The 17,319-nt window shown below is 37.8% G+C and overlaps 4 protein-coding genes across 20 annotated transcripts in view; all 4 read right to left on the reverse strand.

The window, feature by feature from the left end:
• Positions 1-1,653, reverse strand: part of LOC307019756 (unconventional myosin-Vb) — a gene marked incomplete at its 5' end in the record, with an annotated part of 13,671 nt that extends 12,018 nt beyond the window's left edge. The window contains 2 exons of the mRNA XM_079650848.1: positions 39-123; positions 1,629-1,653. Coding sequence (XP_079506974.1) covers positions 39-123; positions 1,629-1,653 — 110 coding nt within the window. The remainder of the gene's footprint in view (positions 1-38; positions 124-1,628) is intronic.
• mbd3b (methyl-CpG binding domain protein 3b) lies at positions 1-8,689 on the reverse strand. 5 transcript variants are annotated; one of them, XM_079685515.1, is made up of 8 exons: positions 8,541-8,569; positions 6,255-6,320; positions 5,562-5,721; positions 4,310-4,447; positions 3,993-4,083; positions 3,312-3,489; positions 1,750-1,902; positions 1-123 (listed from the first exon to the last, which is right to left on the reverse strand). In XM_079685515.1, exons 1-7 carry the CDS (start codon positions 8,552-8,554, stop codon positions 1,755-1,757), a joined length of 795 nt encoding a protein of 264 aa, XP_079541641.1. In that variant the 5' UTR covers positions 8,555-8,569; the 3' UTR covers positions 1-123; positions 1,750-1,754. The 5 variants fall into 5 exon arrangements, with proteins under 5 accessions (XP_079541641.1, XP_079541640.1, XP_079541643.1 ...); XM_079685514.1 differs by having other exon boundaries at positions 6,255-6,323; XM_079685517.1 differs by lacking the exon at positions 6,255-6,320 and having other exon boundaries at positions 8,541-8,689.
• Positions 8,690-9,096: 407 nt separating this feature from the next.
• uqcr11 (ubiquinol-cytochrome c reductase, complex III subunit XI) lies at positions 9,097-12,098 on the reverse strand. Its single transcript, XM_079685554.1, has 3 exons — positions 12,022-12,098; positions 10,826-10,965; positions 9,097-9,239 (listed from the first exon to the last, which is right to left on the reverse strand). Exons 1-2 carry the CDS (start codon positions 12,081-12,083, stop codon positions 10,845-10,847), a joined length of 183 nt encoding a protein of 60 aa, XP_079541680.1. The 5' UTR covers positions 12,084-12,098; the 3' UTR covers positions 9,097-9,239; positions 10,826-10,844.
• Positions 12,099-12,982: 884 nt separating this feature from the next.
• Positions 12,983-17,319, reverse strand: part of tcf3b (transcription factor 3b) — a 31,066-nt gene continuing 26,729 nt past the window's right edge. For all 13 annotated transcript variants that reach the window (XM_079685416.1, XM_079685414.1, XM_079685408.1 and 10 more), the window contains one exon: positions 12,983-16,521. The gene's annotated coding sequence lies outside the window, so the exon portion shown is untranslated. The remainder of the gene's footprint in view (positions 16,522-17,319) is intronic.

Genomic DNA, 17,319 nt, shown 5'->3' on the forward strand with positions numbered 1-17,319 from the left:
CCAGGACTGGTGTTAGTCGGGTTGGGTCAGGGTTGAACGCAGATACTCGGGGCAGTTCATCGGGGCAGGACTGCTGTAGACTCCCACTGTTCAGGATCATGTGTGCGGGCGTTGAACAAATCCCTACAAGAGGAGAGGATTGACAGTTAGAGGATACAGGTAGTAATACAACACTCATAATACGCCTTGATCTGCAGCTAGCTACGTTTCTACTTTAGAAACCAGAGGCCTGTACTACGAAGCTGGTTCAACCTAACCTGGATATGTTTGAGTTAGCCGGTTGCCTAATCCAAAACATACGCGCTCTCGCTAAACTGTCCTACGACACGGGTTATCAAGTGGATCGCTCAAGCCAGCCGTGCCCCATCTAGTGAGGTGCGCGTTCACATGAAAGGGGTCGTAGTTGGAGCATTCGACCAATCACAAACATGGAGAACCGTACTGACAGCGCAGTCAAATATGAAGAAGTTAAACTTTAAACATCCATGACTTAAACACTGTTTCCAGGATAAAAGCCACATAGTTGCACCTGCAAGGTGGATACAGCCGGTAAAAGAAAAAGTGTTTGAATGCGTACATTAACAGGTTTATGATATCACTGCCCCGTCTAAGACACGAGTGGATCTGACTTTAATTACATTTGTCTCGAGTATTTCGTCAACTTAATGTGTTGCTTAAATAATACTTCTGCATACAGTATGTGACACTGTGAGTGTTGCACGGCCGGATACGGCTCAGCTGACTCAGATAAGGAGATATATGATACATTATGATGTGATATGCTGCGGACTGTACTTAATGTTACTTTGATCCGGTTACTTATGTTGTGGCAGATATTTAACTTAAGTAAGCTTTCTTAACGCTAATGTTATAATAGTCAGATTGCTCTGAAGATGGGAGGTGATATTCTATTAATGTTCACGTTCACACAGTCGGTGATTTTTGCCGGCTGTCTTTCCTGCAACGGCAGCTTTTCTGTATTTCTTTTCTCCTGTAATATGACTTGATCGCTTTAAACTCCGCACACTGAGCTCTGATTGGTCAGCAGGCAGTGCTTTCACTGAGTTGAGCTCTTAGCCTGCAACTTAACCTGGTCCCGACCAGGTTAGCCACTAAGCATAAGTTACCATGGAGATCTAGCCCGCTAAAAAGAGAACCAGCTTCGTAGGACCGGAAACCCAGAGTTTTCCCTGAAGCTAGAGCGAACAGTACTAAGCGAAAATCCTGCTTCGTAGTATACCCCCCAGCTCTGTTTGTGGCCAAAGAGAGACTTGTCTGCTGCAACCTTCATATTTGGGCTTGACTATGATGATGTTTATCTGAATGCATCTTCTTAATGCCTACACTCTTTGGATACTGTCTCCCATATGGCTCTATGATTTATTCCAAACTTTAAAACCCTTGAACACTGCATTGCTCCTTGTATGCTCGGGTTGAATGGTCCTTCTTGACCACGTGTAGATTGGAACTAGCTGCAATATGAGCTGAAACTCAGGGAGATGGTCTCTCTCAACAGATTTAAAGTGCTTCTTACTGACCCAAGCAGCAGGCAACTGAAGATATTTGATTTAGTAATGTTTCTGATTGTGACTATGATATGCTCTCTGTTTTTAATGAGTTGCCTTCACCTGTGCTGATGCTTATCTTGACCATGATTCATACAAAAAACCTGTGAAAGAGATTTTTCAGCGCAATGAAACGTCCCTTGGTTTAATTAAAGGTTAAATGAAGTCCTATATTTTAACCAACCTGTGCTATGCACTCTCCATATCTTCGCTGCCGTTGCCGTCGTCCTTCAGAGCCTCGTCGTCATTGGAAGCCTCCTCGACATGCGCCATCATGTCGGCCATCAGGGCCTCCTCCAGCCTTTTCCTCACACTGTACACCAGCTCCTCCTGTTTCCTAAACACAAACACAACAGGAAGTGGTTACAATTGGCAGTTACAGATGCCTATAACAGCCACTGAATCAGCACACAACAGATGGTGTGTTTTTACAAAGAGCCGGGTCACTGGTGATGGACTGAGGAACAGACAACAAGAAGGGATGGGGAAATCGTCAAGTTCATTTCAACTCAATCAGATAGGAGATTTCTTCACTATGTCTTTGTGATTCAAACTTTTTAGTTGTTATTGTGCATAAGCATATAAACGCCAATATTTTATAAACAGTGCATAATTAGATTATTCACAGTGCTTTATTATTTGTGTTTTGTTTTTAGACAAACTGAAGAATATCTTAGCAAGATTTGTAACCCAACTATTACACAGGTACATCGATCGTTGATACATTTCTTCCCAAAGCGGATTTTTTTTTTAACTGTAGCGTACACTTGGACTCATTTTTTTGTCTTTCTTTGGGGTGGCTATAATACATTTTACTGCTCCACCTGTCCATTGGGTTGCTTTGCTCCTGTGCTGGTAAACTTGTCTGCTTCTCCAAACATCTAGTTTGAGGAATACGCCAAGTTCTGGAAAGTACCTCACCAAACCCATTTCAAAACATCCAAAACATTCCTCCAACAATCAGGATCTTAACATTGTAAAATACAAAAACACAACAGGTGATCAATGTGTGGATGTGCTGTGTGATGCAGGGTATCTGCACTATTTGTAAGTACAAATGTAATGACTTTTAAGACCTTTTTAAGGCCTCTAAAAGGAAAAAATAATACCAATACAAAAAAATCGATGAACTAGACCAGTGTTTTTCAAAGTGGGGGTCGCCAGGGGGGTCACGCAAAGTTTGAGGGAAAGGGGAATTTTTTCCTTTTTTTAAAGTTACATTTTATTTTATTTTTATTTTATTAATAACTCTATATCTATCAGTCTATGTGTCCTTTGATGCCAATCTTTTAATATTTATTTTATTTTACTTTTCTGTTTTAAAATCACACGACCGCCCTTCAAGCCAATCAGAATCAAGCTACCGCTACTGAGAGTGAAACTGAGTATCTGCTCAGCTTTTGGAGCAAGTGAGAGCTAATGAATATTTCACTCTGCGGCTGGATGAGAGCACGGATGTAGCAAATATTGTTGTTTATATATATGAATATAAATATGTTTATTTTGTTAATATTACTGTTGAATATTATATATAATATTATTAAGGCATAAATAGCTTTCAAAAATGCTAAAAATATATGTTAATTGTTCATATTATTGTTCAAAATTATATAATATTATGAAGTCAGAAATCAATTTAAAAATATGTTTACTGTTGATATTACTGTTTAATATTGTGTTAAGAATGTTTATACAGAAGACGCAATGAATGTAATGAATGACAAAGGATCCGCGGTGATGGCTCACCTGATGTCCTCATCAGTGACGATGAAGGCCTTGCAGAGCGGCTGTGTGGTGTTGAGCCAGACTCCAGGGTTCTTCTCCACGGCTGCAGACAGCTGGCCGGTGATGGGAGCGGCGCTGGTGTGCAGAGCGCTGGCGATGGCCGACAGGAGGGTCTTATCTGTGCAGCCTGGACCCACACCTGAGGAGCAACAGGGGGTTATCAGACACTATGCAGAGACATCGAAGCTGGATCTCTGCTCAGGATCAGTAACATGTTAAGACTGCAAAGAATAGATGTTTCTGAGGGAAGCTGACATGTAGTCATTGGATGGTATGAAATATGTCAGTTATTGCGGCCAAAGTAATGGTAATTCACGGTATTATACAGATAATCTTCTTAATGGCATGACAGAATATTTGTAATAGCCTCACAGATACGAAACAGTTATATGTCATTACTGTTTTAGTGAAAATTGGAGAAAAACTAATAATTAAAAAATGTAAAGTTGCATAAAAAAAAAACATGTGACTGTTCTTTCCGTTTACATTGTTTTACTTTTCTGCTACGATAGTGAGTTAGACAGCCTTTTCAAGTCATTCATGTGAGGATATTTTTGATTATCCCAACAATGGACATTCAAATGTCACAATAAACAATGTTTTTTCTCTCTGAAGAATCGATGTTTAACGTTTTTATTTTACCTTGAAGGCCTTTAGGCAGTTCCATTGTTTTCACCAGCTCCTCTGCAATGTCAAAAGCATTGAGACCGCCGAGCTTCTTCTCCCAAAACAGCTGTAAACATAAAAAAAGTGATATTAGCTGCAGGCATAATTTAAAATGGCACCATTTAAAATGTAAATATAAAACCACTTTGAGCAATGAAAAGAACAAATAGGCCATCAACATATTTAAACTCAAGTCTGATCCAAGCAGTTTAATATTAGCACATAACCATTCAGCATTTGATAACACTGTTTGTATGGGGGATGTTAAACAGTAACAGGTGACGGCTGTTTACCTGTCGGGGCTGGTCCACAGCTTTCTGAGGGTCCGTCTTCACTTTGTTGTTTGGGTGGTTGGTAACCTTGGTAACAGGCTGCTTAAAGATGGAGGCCGTCTGTCTTACTGGGAGAGACGTGTTCAAGTCAGGTTTACCCTGAAGAAAACAGAGGAAGAATGAGGCCAGGATGGATACAGGAGAATGTAAAATGATCAAAGAGACAGAATATATATACATATGGATAGGCAGTTGGTTGTCATGACATGAAGCTGATGTATTCAATTCTCTCTAGTATCATTGTTCATGTTTTACTGTATTTTTTCTGTTTTGCTTTTATTTTACATTTTTTAAATTGTTTAATTTTAACATATTATCACTGTAGATGTTTTATCTTGTCCTGTATTCATTTTAATATTGTCATGTTTTCTGTAAAGCATTTTGGGCTGCTTTGTGCATGAAAGGTATTATATTATTCTCAATCAGGGGCACTAAAAATACCATTTATAAGACGTGATGACCCTTTTTCAATGTACTTTCATAACACCCAAACAACAGAACAAGCATTGTTGTTATTGTGACTAACTCCTGACTTCATAAACAAATAGATAGTCAATGGGATGAACTGTGGTAGGAATGGGCTGCCTTGCTTTATTACTGTTACAATCATTGTTATTGATCCTACGTTTTTTATATGTTTCATAATAATGCAGAATATGTTTGCCCATACCTGGGAATAATTGCAGAAGATTTAAACAAAAACATTTTGAAAACAAACAGACTAAACCCTAACATGTGATTTTAATCTGCAATTAATTTTTATGTGACAGTATTTCGCCTGCAGTTCTCAATATATTAATGCTTTATTATTAAATAACATGTCATTTAGCTGACGCTTTTATTCAAAGACACTTACCATGAGTGCAATTAAACAAGAGGATGCAAATTGAACCATCAAGAATCCTGCAAGTACTTCTTATTCTTAACTTTAAAAAAGTCAAAAGAAATTAGGACTACATCAAACTTAAAAGCTATATTAAGATTTTGTTTTTTCAATGTCAAGGGGCCGTCGAAACCGGTGGGTTTTCAGTCATATTTACAGTTTGTTTTCATTTATGACACAAGGTCAAGGTCACCATCAGTTGTATATATATTTTATTATATATGTTGCATTGTTGGAGGAGCTCAGGTCAGAAGAATTTCATTGCCAAAACCTTTGAATTTAATTTGAAAGCCAGTCAGTAGCTGGTGCCCAGGAGTCCATTTGTCTCACCTTGTTCTGGTTGTTGTTATCGTAGCGCAGCCTCTGGCGGTTCTTGTTCAGCTTGCTCATCAGCATCTTCCCCGTGCGGAAATCGAAGGAGCTGAGGTCCATCTGGTTTCCAAGGTAACGGGCCAGCTGAGGCTTGCTCCGAAACTTCTTCCCTGATGGACTGGCAAGGAGGCAGAGGCATGAGAAACCAAAACACTCGTATATCATCTCTTTACAAAAAAACAGAGAAGGTATCAAAAAACAAACAGAGACGACGGCAGGGAGAATTGACAGGTCACGCTTTAAAAAGCACACAGCAGACAGAAAAACTACAAACATCAACAACGACATGCAACAAGTCAGAAGCAAACAGAAGCAGAGCACATCCAAATGAGCAATGTCACTAAAAATCACGTTAAGTTGTGAAATGGATGCAATCTTTGATGTACACTCTACCCCAAGCCATGTTATGCGTCATATATATTTGAGTATAATAGGTTCAACAACATTGTATATAACTTTGAGAACCAATGAACACAATGTCGCTAATGTTTCTAAATTAAAACATTGTAGCTCCACTTGAGGAAGCAACATTATCTTTACAAATCCTGAGAAATGACCAACAAAACTGTGGATGGATTCGTGCTAGTAACTCATGCAAATCTTACATCACACACCACATTAAACAGCAGTACGAGTGTACAGTTAGCCTACCACAAACTATACAACCGACCCGCCTCCCCCCTTTCTTGCCTCTGTTCCTCATCTTGCTCTTCTCCTCTGCTAAATGAAAAGAAATCTGGCGTTGTTGATTCACTTCAGTGGGAAATAAAGAGTATTAACTGAGAGGAAGTGTAATGTATCATAAGGCCTGCTGCAGCTACTACTAGCCTGCACACTCCTTCTTATCTCACCATTGGTGCCCTTTTTACCCCGCTGCAAACAGACCCCCCCCCCCCCCCTTCCCATCACAAACTTTACACAGACCCCCCCTCCCAATTATCAACTCCTGTCTTGTTTCCGCAAACTCTTGTGTGCTGTGCAGCTAAAAGTTTTGCAAGCCCTCGTTCGTTTAGTACCTAAAATAATAGACATCGCTTTTTCCAGCTGACAAACCCGACTTTCTGGTCACTTCTTCCATTTTCCAGCCCTTGGGGAGAGCAGTGCAATCCCACCTTTTCTTCTCCATTTCCCACGCAAGTAGCCTATAAATCCACTTAAAGTTAGTGCGATTGGGTTTTAAGGCTTATTTTTGTGGAAGGCCTACCGCTTCTTACGCTTTTGTTTCGACCATATTACAACATGCGTCCTCTGTAATGGGATCTCCCTGCTAACAACATCTCGTCTTTGTCGTTGCGCAGATCGCTCCGCCGCGGACCTCGGACCGCATCACTACCTGTCTGTCTAGTCGGGTTACCAGCGCTACATCCGCAAATGAAAACATAGGACAGCGCGGGGAGGACGATACAGGAAGTCAGCAGACATTTGTCACGGAATAAACGGGTTCAACTTTATTTAACTTAACTTTAAATCGCTATTTGTTTGAGAGACTGGAGGTTACTAAAGCGACTTTACCATTACCGTTTGAGACATGTGACTATTTTACATTAATGATCATAATTGTCAAGAGCTGGTGATATGCCTCTAGTTTTGTCCTGTGTATGTTGTAATGCCATGTATACTCTTATACTCTTTATGCGTGTAGGTGTATTTGTGTTTTATTCTGTAATGTTATGTATGTTCATCTCAGTGTGTGTGTTTTAGTTTGGTGCTAGCCTACTTCATTCTGTAATGTTATGGTTACAATGTTAGTTTGTTTTTGTTGTATTGCCTCTATGTAAAGTCTTTTTAATGGACCCCAGAATAGAAAAGCCTCAAAGTGTTTCAGTAATGCCCTAACATTACATTCAGTACATTAATTGTTCAAACGTGTACGCCAAGAACATTCAAAGACTCAAGAAGCAATGGTAAAATAGTTTTTCTCCGTAATGTTGTTCAAAAAGTTTGTGTTTAATAGTTTAAACTTGCGGTTTCACTCTTTTTTATGTGATAGAAAAATGAGGCCTCTAAATTAGAAGCATGTTGTTGTCAAAATCATGTATTCAAATATTATAGTTGCCTAAGTCTTATTGTTAGGCCTATATTATTATATCGTAATTATTATTTTTTTCTGAAAAAGTGTATTTATAAAATATGATAAAAGAGGGCTGTATGGGAAGATTGAACATTTACAAGTTCCCTAAAAACATGTTGACCGTTATGCTTTTCTTTTGAAAGGTTTCCCGGAAGTGTTCTACTCTATGTTGACGCCGAAGGCTGCTCCAATGTTAACGTATGGGAAACATAAATTAGACTACAGCTACGAAATAGACCGTTAATACATTTCACGCAAATGCAATGACAACAATGATGGACGCCGGAGACTGATTAAATATTCAAGATGTAGAAACATGTCGTCCCTCACTTGTAGCTTTGCACGGTAACACAAAATGCGAAAGTTTCATGTTCGTGAAATAGGAGAGCCTTTTCAACACGACAATGCCCACCGTTGTCATTCAGACTTGACGCCGGCATTTATGAATGAACAAAGTAGATCTTATCCATAATACACAGACACCATTTTAAAAAGCGTATCATGCATTTAATGAGTCTTTGTGCAACGATTCCGACACAATATATCTATTTTTTAAGGTGGAAATCCTTGTCGAAATAGCACACTGTCGACGCAGTGTACCGCCTCCATGCTTAATTCAACATTTGCTGTAAATATCAAGGCAGTTAATAAAGCATATTAATCATGCTTAGGAAAAAGACCGACATCATAGCTGGAGACCACAGCATTGTTATTTTCAAACGCGAAACCACAGAGTGCATCTGTCTAATCGATGATAAACATACTTTCTAATTACATTATTAAAACGACATAAGGCGCATTAAACGCTGCAATTGCAATCAATACAGTTGTTGGTGGTTTCAAAACCCTTCAGATTATGTACTTACTCGTTTTTATCCATCTTGAAGACACTATCTCGTTTTCTCCCTCTCGCTATGTTAAATCCCTTCTCCTCTCTCCTCATTCAGTCCCCTCCCCCTTCGATGGGAGAAATGAAAGACATTATCCACGCAAATTTCGCAGTCTGGTTGATAAAAAGAGAATAATGTTTGGGCGAACCTGAGGTATTCCCAGTGTGCTAGGCTCACAATACCTCGGTGGATGTGTGTGATTCAGCATGCATAAGGAAATACAATAACATACTTCGCATAAACATTGTCTTCAATATATTTTTTATTTCATATTGCTTTAATTTACAAATAAACATCAAGAGTTGGCAAATATAAGGTGTTTCAGATCCAACTGCCTGTCTTAAAACTGCCCCATGAAAAACAAAATGACAGTATTTCCACTTTTCTTCAGCATTGAACAAATCGATTTTTTTAAACCCATTTTAACAGTAAATTCAAGCAAAAACATTTAATTAGTTGGCTTTTTGCTGAATAACTGGACAAATCGGACCAAGTTAAAAGATTTATTCACATTAAATAAAACTGGATCGAAACCCACACGTATACAGAGTGCATCTTGAAGTCCCAACTACTGGCGAGCCCTCATTGACTGATTTTCGAGCCAGGGCATCCCTCTTAAGCTTGTGTTGCGTTATCAACCCATCCATGTGCCCATTCCCCGATCTGGTCCTGTAGCTGTAGGCACAAACACAAATCCAACTTGTTAGCAAAATGTACATGAAAAAATCTGTTTAAATGTGTAAGAAGTTCAATCTTCCTGTCTTTCATGTTGGATTTCTGACAAAAACACATTCAAGTAGGGGTTCAGGGGATTATGGCAAAATGATTTGTTGTGATGGTGAATAGGGCTCCAAGAGGTTTAAAAATCTTAATAGAGTTTACATATATCAACTGTAGTGTGATTTAGGAATGGATATGTCTGGGATTAAGGTTGCCTTGTCATTATTATTTATTAAATCAAATAATACATACTGTACTTGAGCACTGCAGGAAAGCTCAAAAGGGCCAATAACAGTTATGAGAATTCTAAACATAGAGGTGGATAAAAAAAAAAATTCAACCTCTAACCCACATGTGTCAAACTCAAGGCCCGGGGGCCAAATCAGGCCCTCGGTGGATTTAATTTCGGCCCTTAGGATAATTTCTAATTACTTTTAGATATGGCCCGCCGGTATATTGCACGCACACCTTCACTCAATCTTGAGGGTCTTCTCTGCTCAGAGCCTGACCCCAAACATTGATGAACTTGCACCCAAGATGAGATGCCAAGTATCTGAACTAGCATCACAGAGCAGCACCCTGAGTTTCAATGGATGTTTTCTTCTTCTGCACTTTCTCTCTTGTGACAACAGGGCATGTTGGTTTTTTTCTTTTAGGGAAATGGTTTTTTTGAAGCTGTTGTTGGCCTGTGGACAAATGTAATCATAAGAAATGACTTAGGAAAAGCTGCAGATAGAGCCATAAGAAATTAAAGCAACTGATAATTTAATGTTGTTTTTATAGGCAATAATTTAAGCTTAGTTAGTTCCAGGTTTAATATGTGCAATAAGTTCATTTCAATAAGTTTTGCGATAAACATTGAACCAGTCCGGCACTCGACTAGTACCAACTTCTTAATGTTGGCCCACTCTGTATTTGATTTTGACAACCCTTGCTCTAACCAATAAAAAAATAAAATAAATGTGAACAATTACAACAAAACGGGTCAGGTCAAATAAATGCATATTTATTTGAAATCTCTAGTTTGTCATAATAAGTTTCTTTTCTTTTTGTATTATTTATTCGGAGTCACATTATATTGATAGTACAGTTTGATTGGCACATAACAATTTGAGAGTGAACTGAAAATGGCAAATTAAAAAATAAATTAAAAAAACATATGACCCTTTTGCAAAGCTATAGATAACACAGAAGCGTAAAGCAATTTATTTACTCAGCCTAGGACTTTCCCTTGTTATTCAGCACTACACAAGTATTATAATAACCGTTTTGTCTTCAGTATGGGGTTGCATGTGCAGATGTTTGAGGAGAGTTCAAACAAACTGCCAGGTGTACGCAAGGTGACAGTAACTAACACTCAAGAGTCTAGAGCGTTATTTGAATGTTCAGTTTAACACCTGGCATGGCCTACACCTGCCTGCATCTTATCATGATTACATGGGTGGGGTTAAAGCTAATGAGCAATCCAAAAGAACATTGCAAACAGAGTGTGTGAAAATATCCTAATACACTAGCGTGGGTCAAACTAACAATACACTCACAATTTAGTTGTGTGGGACTCTATTCATCCTTTTTGAACTTCTGGTTAACGTATGGCACATAGTCCAGAATTAATCGCCAGTCTGTGAAGTGAACGAGCGCCACTCCACCAACTGTTCCCCAGGCAGCCATGTTCGGTATCCTAGACGGGAGAAAACAATGCCTTTCAGAAACGAGACATTTACTCCACTGACTGCAATACATATGTCAAGACAATTTGATAGTTGTACTCATGATTCAGAAGGCATGATGGTTTACAAAAGATATAATTGTATCTATTTCAAGTTTCGGGATGCACACCTACCTAATTAATTGTAGTCAGTTCTTGCTACTCTCACAAGTTAAGTATGATTATCAATATTTACAAGTCATAATTGTGTGTTTAGACGAACCAAATATTCTAGGTTGAACTGAACTGGCTTGTTGTACATCGTGGGCTAAATTAAAATATAATGAAATAAAGGTTAAAATTGTTGGATAGTATAAAGGTTTGATAATGAGAGAAACATATTATTTTGTTACATATAATATTAATCCTTAAAAAACACTTTTTCTCTATGTGCACTTTGCAGAGTCATTCATGCAGGGTCATCTGGGTCGAACAGCTGTCATGTATTATTAACTTGAACTATTATGAGTAAGTCAACACTACACTCAAGAGAAAATAATACACCTTACACAAAAACATATATATTCATGTCATTAATACACACATTAATACATTATACTAAAATCTTGATTTTTTTGTATAATCGAAGTTTATCAGATTAATAAACTGGTCAGGTATATCATAAATAAATTAGGAGAGACGACTAAATGTTAGCAAAGGAATAAGAACAGTTCTGTTATTGCATTTAAAATATTCAGGGCATTAATGTTTCCACATTTAAGAATTTAATTTAAGATAAGCTAGCAATTACATTTCCTGAGCATTAAATATATCACAATACCCAATACAAATCTTTAGTGTCATATAAACATTGTTACTTGCCTCCTCCACTAACCTTGCTATTCAGTAGCATTATGCTAACTAGCCAGCTAGCTGAACCAGTAGGAAATAATCAAGCAGGCTAAGCTAAAGTTAGCTTGTTAGCCAAACGGGTCACACAGAAGGACACAGACTCGTTGACATCATTTGAAACAACAAAAAAAATATTGTTTCCGATAAACCACTCCACCTCTGTTTGATTTAACCTACCACGTCTTTAGAATAGTGATATACTTCGCGCCGACGAATTTATTTAGTATGTTCTGCACCATCCTGACCTTCTGTTTGTTGTAGTTCTTTGCTCCTTTTAAAGCTGATGGCCGTTAAGGACCCTGGGCTGCCTTTTCTCATGCCTTTTTAAAAACAACCGACGTGCTGCGTGCAACATCGTGACACTGCTACGGGTCATTTCAGGCAATCGTGTCTGGTATCTGTTTACAACACACTCGTTTTAAAAAAAGATTATCGGGTATTAAGAATGGATTGCCAGCGCTAGTTGCACCAGGAATTGAGACCCGACTCATCAGGCATGCCCCTGTCTTTGGCTCCGATTCACAAAATACACAGTACAAATAATATTACCATTACAGTGCACTGCACACATACTAATAAGGTTTCCCTTTCTTGTCGATGGAAATGGAATGTCGGCTATACAAACAAATGTGAAAAACAAGGTTATTGGGCTATACTATAGCCCAATAACCTTGTTTTTATGCATTTAAGTCGTGTATGGCTAAGATAATTAATTTGTCATTCCATCCTGTTACTGCATCCCAAAATGCATGAGTTGCATTGAAGCAGGCTTTTACTGCCGCCATCAATAATGCCATTTATAATGACAATGTAACTGCGTGTGTGTATTAGCACTGATTTTCATTGAGGACCATTTGTATCCTAATGGTGCCGTTTTGGGCGAAATGTGTGCATATTATCATATAGCCAAGCATCATGAAAAAACAAAAACACATTTTTGGTGAATTTGTCCCTCAGCAGGCAATGTGTAATTCAAACTAATATCCCACTTCTGAAAGAGTTGACTTTATGAAATTGGTTTATCTTGAATATATTGTGGCGCCCCGGTTGCATAATCAAGAGACTCATGCGCATTTCATCCCTGAAAGACTATTGACAATGGCAAATATATGAACAAATTCATTCCCGAACTACAATAAACCCTTTATTACAATGTTTTCCTTTATTTTCCTTTTTATGTATACAATATTCAAAAGCCAGACATTGGAAAAGGTATAATCTGTTATTAAAAATGGCACATTTATTGCTACATTACTGTTATATACAGGACAGTTCTCAACTATATATATTTATATATATATATATATATATATAAAACAAAGAGAGATTGAGTGAGGCACTTGAGGACCCTGCAGGAGTCAACAGCGTCCTCACCCCCCCAAGATGTCAGGCTCTGTACCTGTGAATGTCTTTTTTTTTTTACACTCAATTCATCAATAGTTTCCCCTTTTTAAGTTCAACAAAGATATGACAAAACTGTTGAAAGCAAGTGTTTTATTACTGCTTTCTTATACCAAAACAATTTCAAGCCCGTCAACTTAACATTTTCCATCATAATATTGTAACTTTTCTGTTGACATCATGTGCTCCTGCAGTGGTTGGCTTGCTTTTCTGCAGATTTCAAAATGTGTCTCATGTCAAAACTCATGTTAAGAAATAAAGTTCCCCCAAACTAATAATTTGAGTGTTTAGCTTGAATGCTAATGTGATGGTCACTGAATACTAAATGACATTAATTCAGATTCCCCCCTTGGAACAAATCGGCAATATTCAGTACAATTATTGATCTTGTAATATTAAAAAAAAAAAAAAAAAAAAAAAACTTCAAATACAACTTTTTTGAAAGAAGTGATTCAAACTTCCCACAAAAAGTCACTGTCAAGGGCATCAAAGAGCTGGAAGAGTGAAAGGTCAGAGGTGAGAATAGTCAATGGAGACTGAATATACTGAAAGTCACTGCAGCAAAGGGCTTACACTCTGATGTACAGAAATGTGAAATGCTCCAAGTCATAAGAGGTTCCAGCTAAGAAGGAAATTAAAATCCACTCCCTACATTGAAATTGAAGCAACACGTACACTGAAACATGTCAATGTGCATCAAAAGCAGACAATCAGAGCCAAACGCAGCATGTATTGAACCCTGTAATGTCAATTGATATAACAATATAGGGCGGATAGAAAGAAAACTCATGACCTGGACCCATGACCTTAACTAAAACAGCAGTTTGGACAATATAATCCAGTTGAATAATTAGAAAAAAGGGAATAAAAACTAAACAAGATCTACGTAACATTTATTTATTTAACTAGATACACTGAAAGAAAATCTCTTTATACCATTAGCTTCTTCCTGAAAATTGAAAAAAGCATTAGGAGAAGGGAGGGTGGGGGAATGAACAAGTACCTCTTTAATCTCCATGATAAATGAAATGATATGGTTCACAAAATAAAACGGTCTTAAATGAAAATACAAGTTCAGGCACTGATAAGGTATCACTCTCCCATCATGTCATCTTAAGTCTTGAGAATGAAAAGGCCACACTATTGATTTGTATAGGTCTTTTTCTTCATCTCTTTTTGTAGAAATTAAACACACAAAATGCTCTACCTCCCATATGTGATTACATGTTGGTAAAAACCATTCACAACATGACATGACATGGGTATAACGTCACAATAACACTGTTTTGTTCTCCGTTTTATCCATTATTTTTACACCCAAATACTCCTGTCTGCCTCCAAAATTAATGTGCAGGTTACTAAAAAGTGATCTGCACACTGAGAGCCACTTAGTTGGGGGCAAACATTATAGAAAGGTGAAATTAACTAATTGACCCTACTGACAAAAGCCAGGAACACAACTTTGACGATGAAGGTGATCCACATTTGTATGGTAGCTACATTCAAAAACCAGTTGCATAATTACTGTTGGAGACAAAAATCTTCCCACATTATTCCTCAGTGCCTCACCGAGAAGTAAGACCACTTCAACAGGACAATCTCTGTCCACATGCCCCCAAATGGAAAAAAAAAGAAAAAGAAAAAAACTCATCTGGGTAGCTCATGATACGCCTTTCAACTTAAACTGGAATCAAGGATACCCCAAACACTTTTTCATTCATAATCTGTTGCCCTTTTTACCTCTGCCATCCCGTTCAAATTTGAGTTATGTCAAATAGTTCTCCTTTTCAGCTCATCTACAATACACTCTAAACTTCAAACTAATATTGCCATTTATGTAAAAAATCTACAATGTATAGACTAACAAAAAATATATATTTTTATATATATTTAATTTTTGAAAAATGAAACATATCAGAGTAATGTATGAAGTGAATTGACACGTCACACTTCTCTCGGTAAGAAACACGAGAACAAACGTACTCAGGAGGAAGGTGAGGGGCTGTAATTCAGTGGGAATGCTCATTTAGGAAAAGGAAGCCTCCGTTTAACAGAGGCTTGTCTGCTTCAAACATGTGTGGATTGTTGAGATCAAAGGAACCCAGATTTGTGTGTCTTTTACAGAACATTAATTAAAGGAGAGGGGGGGGGGGGGGGGGGGGACTTGAGCTGTAAAGTCTGCTGGCATTGTTAATAAGCCATTTTAAGTAAGTAAGGGCACTAAGTGGTGCTGATCACTTAGCAGGAGTCTCAAATGGCTTTTTATAAAAAGACGTTCATGGACTGAATGCACAACAGGTGGACACTTAATTTTCAGCCTAAACTTATAACTGTGCTTTGTCTTCTCTAAGTATGCTTTAGTATATAAAGCAGTACAAAAACCTGAACCTGTGACGAGGGATAAGCGGAGTAACACTAGAATTTGTGGTCAACGAATAGGAAGAACAGTTTTGTAGTTGACAGACTCTACCGATTGGATAACCTTAAAGGAAGGATTATTTTTACTCCAAGGCTTCGGATGCCCCGAGGGATGAGACCTGGCTTCAGTCAGAGACTTTCTCTCCGTCAGAGTTTTCCGTCTTTCTTTAAGCTGCTTTCGAACTGTCAAGACATTGACCTTTCCATTTCCTTCCCCCCAAACATTTGCTGATAAGATCAAGGAAAAGTCAGTGAATTTAGACAATTCAACTTCAACTATGGGCTTGGTTACATAACATATGTAAGACTGTACCATCACGCTGGGAATGACATACATTAAAAATAATTGCTCATACACATAAGCAATCCCTCACAATAAATGTTCCTCACATGTAAAGCAATTTGCTTAAATGTCAAATAGAAAACATGTAACAATTAGGCACAAATCTATCTTTCAATTTGTGTTTGTTTAGGTCTCCTCTCCCTCACAAGAGCACCTCTCGGCAGTGTGTCAAGTCCCAATTTGTGGCAGGACAAAAAGTTCTCCGGTGTTCCATCATCTTGTGGAAACCAAGAAGAAGATGTATTTTTTTTTACATGTATAAAACAAAGCAAAAACTAAAAAAAGTTCTTCACATTTGAGCTTGTAGTCATGGTTGGGAGTGCGACAAACAGGCTGTGTCAGTTTTGGCAGTATGCATGTGTGTACGAGTGTGTGAATGTGCATCTTGAAACTTGAACGGACCATACACAGACATGTCCACATATACACACACACACACACACACACTGAGAATAATGGGTGGAAGAAATCTGTTAAGGCCACATCCTCTGACAGCCAGGGAAACACCACCGGATCTGTGAAAAGGAAAGACAAGGTGTTGCAGTTTTGTTCATCATAATTGAACATAAAAAAGTGAGCTCTTGAAAGCCATTTTTGATAGCATTCATTGTCCGACCATTTACATTTAGAAATACATTTTCATCGGGTAGTTTTCATGGTTTATGGCAGATTAAGCCTTACTATTCGAGTAGGGTTCACACACCAAGGTTTCAAGACAAATGACTAGTCTTGCCAACCAATTATGTTCTACTCCTGCTGCTCAACACAAAAATGTAACTGGTGAAGCAGCCAGTAAGAGTTGAGTGCAAAATAAGGCATATAAAAGACGAGTCATTTCCAACTTCACTGTTTCTGCTGTCGTGTTGATATCCTCACACAAAATAGGAAAGGAAAAGGGCAATTATTGACTTTCTTTTTAAATTGAAACAATGTCAAGTTTGTTTGCCGAGCTGCATTTTGGAAAAAACTGCTGGTTAAGGGTTAGGAAATAACACTCGGTGTCAGCGGCTTATTTAATGTAGTAGGCCTTATTATTATTATTATTATTTTATAATAATACATTAAATAATATTATCCCACCGCCATATCTGATTTAATTTGCAAGTTCTGTCATTTGAAAAACAACTTTTTGGTTAGTTTAGTACTTTAATGTTTTGATTATATCTGCTCTCAGTTTGCTATGTGAAACTCTTTGTGATATAAATATAAAGATATTATTGTTATTAGGATATTCAATTGCACTTGCTGTTCCCACCAGAAGCTTTGTTTCAAAATTCTTATGGACAATTATCTTAAGATAAGACAGGACTGTA

The sequence above is a fragment of the Notothenia rossii genome (assembly GCF_949606895.1).
Source record: "Notothenia rossii genome assembly, chromosome: 1".
Taxonomy (NCBI): Eukaryota; Metazoa; Chordata; class Actinopteri; order Perciformes; family Nototheniidae; genus Notothenia; species Notothenia rossii.

What these genes read in the sequence shown, in the direction of transcription:
- mbd3b (XM_079685516.1), bottom strand. Translation starts at nt 6,729, where the DNA reads ATGGAGAAGAAAAGGTGGGATTGCACTGCTCTCCCCAAGGGCTGGAAA. An exon ending in ATAACAACAACCAGAACAAG is followed by an intron (nt 4,448 to 5,561) that starts GTGAGACAAATG and finishes TGTTTTCTTCAG; the next exon opens with GGTAAACCTGACTTGAACAC. An exon ending in GTCACTGATGAGGACATCAG is followed by an intron (nt 1,903 to 3,311) that starts GTGAGCCATCAC and finishes GTTTGTGTTTAG; the next exon opens with GAAACAGGAGGAGCTGGTGT.
- uqcr11 (XM_079685554.1), bottom strand. Translation starts at nt 12,083, where the DNA reads ATGGTGCAGAACATACTAAATAAATTCGTCGGCGCGAAGTATATCACT. An exon ending in ATCACTATTCTAAAGACGTG is followed by an intron (nt 10,966 to 12,021) that starts GTAGGTTAAATC and finishes TCTCCCGTCTAG; the next exon opens with GATACCGAACATGGCTGCCT.